Source organism: Dendrobium catenatum, unplaced genomic scaffold (genome assembly GCF_001605985.2).
Source record: "Dendrobium catenatum unplaced genomic scaffold, ASM160598v2 fragScaff_scaffold_450, whole genome shotgun sequence".
In the NCBI taxonomy this organism is placed as follows: domain Eukaryota; kingdom Viridiplantae; phylum Streptophyta; class Magnoliopsida; order Asparagales; family Orchidaceae; genus Dendrobium; species Dendrobium catenatum.
This window is the reverse complement of record NW_021318912.1, coordinates 310536-315832: the sequence shown is the minus strand read 5'-3', so window position 1 is coordinate 315832 and position 5297 is coordinate 310536. Positions and strand designations below refer to the sequence as shown.

At 39.0% G+C, this 5297-nt stretch overlaps 2 protein-coding genes across 2 annotated transcripts in view; one reads left to right on the top strand and one right to left on the bottom strand.

Moving 5' to 3' along the window:
• Positions 1 to 562, top strand: part of LOC110093523 (putative UDP-rhamnose:rhamnosyltransferase 1) — an 11609-nt gene extending 11047 nt beyond the window's left edge. The window contains exons 3-4 of the mRNA XM_028694296.1: positions 4 to 87; positions 361 to 562. Coding sequence (XP_028550129.1) covers positions 4 to 87; positions 361 to 562 — 286 coding nt within the window. The remainder of the gene's footprint in view (positions 1 to 3; positions 88 to 360) is intronic.
• Positions 563 to 2666: 2104 nt separating this feature from the next.
• On the bottom strand, positions 2667 to 4336 carry LOC110093522 (cytochrome P450 94B1-like). The gene has a single exon (XM_020818428.2). It carries the CDS (start codon positions 4214 to 4216, stop codon positions 2714 to 2716), a length of 1503 nt encoding a protein of 500 aa, XP_020674087.1. The 5' UTR covers positions 4217 to 4336; the 3' UTR covers positions 2667 to 2713.
• Between the last annotated feature and the right edge of the window lie 961 nt (positions 4337 to 5297).

Genomic DNA, 5297 nt, shown 5'->3' with positions numbered 1-5297 from the left:
CAGAGCGCCGGCAGCGCGGGGCGCAGGCGAAGCGCGGCATCGCCGCATCGCAGGCGAAGCGCGGCATGCACGTTTCGGGTCAAACGGGTTGACCCGGCAACCCGTCGGGTCAACCCGAACCCGACCCGTTTTTCAAACGGGTCGATTTCTGGAACCCGACCCGTTTTGCATTCGGGTCGGGTCCAACCCGGATTTTTCGGGTCAGGTTCGAGTCGGATTTTCGTGTCGTGTCAAATATTGACACCCCTAGTGGAGGCCACTACCCACCTTATTTTAACTTCCCTCCTCTTAATTACCTATCTTTCTGATCAAGGCATCAAGCTAGCTTCTATCTCCAGCTGCCAAAGCACCCTCATAAAGCCCCAACTCCCACCCTCTCAAAGGCTGTCTCATCCCTTTCCACCGCAACCACCGCCGCCGCCTCCTCCATTACTACACCGACGTCCTTGCTGCCTCACCATTGAACACCATCACCCTCTCCGGCCTCGCCACCCGCTACACCATCGTCGCCTTCGTTCCCTCACCACCTTCTACTGTGTTGGGGAGAGATAAATGCCTCTGAATATATATAATTAACGTTTGATAAAAAGAAGATTTTGAATTGGATTTGGTTTTGTGAGCCGCAAAGGCTGTCTACAGAAAAGATTTGGTTTTGCGTCTGCACATTTTTCTTTAAGAAAATGAATTAAAATATGAAAGAAAAGCTGATTGTAGATTGAAAAGTGACAGCTTAATTGATCTCTATCATATATCTCTAATTTATTAACTATCAAGTTTATGATATTTGATTAAAAATAAAATAAAAAATATTCCCACAAATAAAAAATTAGAGAAAAATATATCATTTTGGCTTCTTTTTGTTTTCTCAATGCATCAAATCTTACAAAAATAAATATTTTTATTATTTTAAGAATTCTGTGTTATATGATAACTTTAAAAACTAATAACTTTTTACAATTTACAATTAATTGCATAAATTATCTATCATTACAATATAAATAATAATAATACATACTCTAATATCGATGGATAAAACTGAAAAAAGGAATAGTTAATCAAAAAATAAATTGATTTATATATTGAATATTTAAAATTATATTTAAGATATATGTTAAGTTTTTTAATAAATCATTTAGTCGTTTAAATCAAAATTAAAAATAATTTTGAGCTAAAGCAAAGTGTTTCAAATCAATTTTTAGTCAACCCAAATTTAAGAGAAATTATAATTTATTTTTTAATATTTTTAATAGCTATGATTGCATTTCCCCTTTTTCATAATTTTAACATTCAAATAGATAATGATAAGTTTTAATTATAGCGCCAATAGTCCAAATTATGAGTATTTTGATTTGAACGAAAATTTTTTATATAATTTATCCAAAAGAAAAAAAAATGGTGGGTGTATTTCTTCAATTTTAGATATTACAAACAGATCATATAAAATAATTTTTTATTTTTTTCATTAATGAAAATGAGGAGAGGAAGTTTAGGATGCCAATGCAAAGAAGGATGGGATATGCTCCTCCAAATATGGCTTAGTTTGTCTCATTATTTTCAATTCTTACATGAAAAAGCCAAAAAAATACGAGCCCACCGAAAAGAGGAGTTTATTATTGAGCAATCTTATGCTTTCTTGCAATTGAGATGTTGATAGCTCTCCTCGTCCTCTTTCCTTTCCTCATCAATGTGTGGAAAGAAGAACTAATTTTGGCATATCATTCACATCTTACATAGATTACTAAGCTATGAAAAAGTTGCATCAAATAAAAATTTGATCTTATTTGAATGAAATACTTATTATGGTTAGCTTATCCTTCATTTTCTTATGTTAAAAATATGTATTTAAATCCCCCTTATTGTATGGTTACTTTCTATTTGATTTAGGAGAAGACAAATTTTAGTTTGCCAAAGTATTTGAGTATGACCAGTCCTCATACCTGACGGTAGGGATATCAATATATGACCCAACCTAAATTTAACCAAAATAATCCGGGTTCGGGTTTACTTGTTTAATAAATGGATTGATTCGAGTTGGGTTTTTCAACCCGTTTATTAGATGCATTAGGTTTAAGTTGGTCATCAAACACACTTTTGAACCAAAGATGACATAATTAATATCTTTTTTCTTTGTATGTTTTTATTTTTTGATGTAACCTTCTTATTTTTTATTCAATATTATAAATGTTATAGTTAATAAATTATAATATATATATATATATATATCAAAATAGATTAACATGTCGAATTTGAGTCATCTACAAGATGCTAGCGAGTCAGATTCAGATTTTTTTTTTTTTTACTCGTTAATTTAATGGGTCATGTTTGGATTGACTTGATTCGAGCTCAAACCCATTAACCCTGCTTTGACACCCCTGCCTGAGAGGAGGAGTCGGTCAATCACAATTGAATGGACTCAAGCCAGATTAATCTGGGGGCAAGTGCATAGAAGAACATTTTATTGGATATTGACGATCATTCTAGATGATAGATTGTAAATCAAAGGATAAGTTATCATTTCATGTAACTTTTTCATAGCTATATTTTCTACTTAATTTTCAAATAATTTTATTTAGTATGATAATATAGAGACCAAGAATGATATTTTTAATATCTATCAAAGAAAAATAATTAATTGAAAATATTTTTAATGGAAACCAACCTTATAATATTATAAAATAAAACAATAATATATTTTACAATATAGAAGAAGAAATCATATTGCAAGGGATAGAGATGGCGCACGACCACCCCTCTCCCTCTCCCCAATCACCACCGGCAGCCCTCCAGCCATATGCGCGGTCAACAGAGGCACCATCACCGGCGCCTCCTTGCCCACCCACCTCAACTCGAACCGCCGCAAGAATGTTGCCGCCATGAACTTCATCTGAATCATCGCCATCTCCTTCCCCAAACACACCCTCGGCCCCGCTTGAAAAACCGGAAATTTATACGGCGACATCCTCACAACCCCGCCACCACCGGGCGCCACCCATCTCTCCGGCCGAAACTCCTTCCAATCCTTCCCCCATAATGCCTCCGTTCTCCCCATTCCGTAAGGAAAGTACATTATTCTATCTCCTTTTCTTATCGTCGTACCGTCTGGAAGAACGTCGTCCCCTTCTGCATGCTTGGAGTCCCATGCCACTGGTGGATACAGCCTCATACTCTCCATCAAGCTCGCCTCCAAGTAGCTCAGCTTTTTCAAACTCTCGTAGCTCATCTCTTCCTCACTCCTAATCAACTTGTTATTGATCTCATTGATTATTTTCTCTTCTACATCCGGATGGGTTGAAACTAGCCAAAAGAACCATGTTAGTGCCGAGGAGGTTGTGTCCCTCCCCGCCATAAGAAAGCTTATGACCATATCTCTGATCTCCTCATCTTCTCCATGAATTCCCATTTCAAGAAGACGTGAGAGAAAACTATTTGGCGGATTATTCATTTCTCTGGTTTTCAGGATAATGTCAATCACTAAGCGATGAATGAGATCGACGGCCTCGCGGAGGCGCCTCTCCGAACCAAATCCAAGAGCTCGTTTGGCCTTCCACAAGAAAGCTAATGGTGCTGACCCCCTCCCCGCACTTATTTCAGATGCGACATCTAGAGCCTCTGCCAACTGTAAATGAGCGGTGGATGGCCGGCCGAGGAACACTCGGCATATGACGCGGAAAGATAGCCCGCGGAGGAGGTTTTGTAAGTCGACGACAGTTCTTCCATCAGCTACAAGGTTTGGGAGGAAGTGAGTGGATATCTCTGGGCGGAGGATGTGGTTGATGAGGTCGCGGAGAGAGCGGAGGGTGAAAGCATGACTGGCAACTTTGCGTTGGGAAAGCCAGAGATGGCCGTCGGAGTTGAAGATGCCGCGACCGAGGAGATCGCCAAGGATGTCGGTGAAAGGCTTGCCTTTGGGGTAGTTGTGGAAGTTGGTGCTGAGGATGTGCTCGACATTGCAGGGATTGGCGGTAACGATGGTGCGGCGGGCACCTAGGCGGGAGAGGGTGATGGTGCTCGACGGAGAGTTGGCAAGGAGGTCGGTGTACCAATGTAGAAGGCGGTGGCGGTTGCGGTAGAAAGGGATGAGACAGCCTATGAGAGGGTAGGACTTGGGGCCGTATGAGGAGGATGTTTTATTAGCAGCTGGAAATAGAAGCTTGATCAAAAGGACAAGTAAGAGCACGGAAGTCAGAACAATAAGGAAGGCAATCACGTCCACCATTGCCGGAGAACTTAGAGATGAGAAATAAGGAAAAAAAAAAAAGGGAGAGAGAGAGAGAGAGAAAGAATGAGTCTGCTCTTTTACTGTGTTGGGGAGAGATCAATGGCTCTGCTGGTTTATATATAGGCGCGCATTATTTGGTAAAAAAGAGATTTTTAATTGGATTTGGTTTGTCGGCAGAAAGATTTCGTAAGTTGATGACTTTGTTAGATTTTCGGTGTTAATGTCTGCACATTTTTCTTCAAAAAAATCAAATTTGGAAAAAAAAAGGCTGCTTGAGGATGTAAAAGAGCCGCGAATGAATGCGGAAAAGTTCGTGAAGTTTTGCGAGAATGCAACGTCAAATAATTAGTTTTAAGCACGTGATTTTTTACGCAGTCGCAGTCTTTTTAATATAACGTGAAACATGTGCTCCCAATGGATATATAGAAAGTTGAGCCGCGAGTGAATCTTTATACGTTCACTAAGCTTTTTTTTTTTAATGATAATTCACTTCCATTGAGGATACTTAATTTAACATGAGTATTGTTGTGGTAGCTTTTATGAATATTCATCACACACACAGATAAGAGAAGGAGGTGCAGCAATCATAAGACGCACTTTAATTTTTTATGCGAAAAATCTTCAAATGGGAAAAAATCATAGGATCTTGCCAAGTTAAAATGATTCAACTAGTGTTTGTCGTTGATTACAAATGACATCCTTACTCATGAGAAGGTTTTGGTTTATTGTAGCAAATATATATTATATAGAGCACATTACATGGTTGGAGTTTTAAGAATTCAAAGACATGAGCTATTCTCAAGAGAGCGTTGACATGTTCATTTGGTTGGTAGGATCGTAGTAAGGTGATGGTGGCTAAAGGGATTGTAGTCTGGCGACTGAGGCCGAAAGGATCATAGTCGGGCACTGGAGTTCGGATGGGTCATACACAGGCAACTTAGGTTGAACGGACCATTTATGTGTGATGCTGGTTGAAGGACTATAGTTGGGCTACCAAGATGAAGTTGAAGGATAATATGGAAGGTGAAGGTGAAAAAAGGAGCATAGTCGGGGCGAAAAAAGTTTAAGGGTTTGTAGT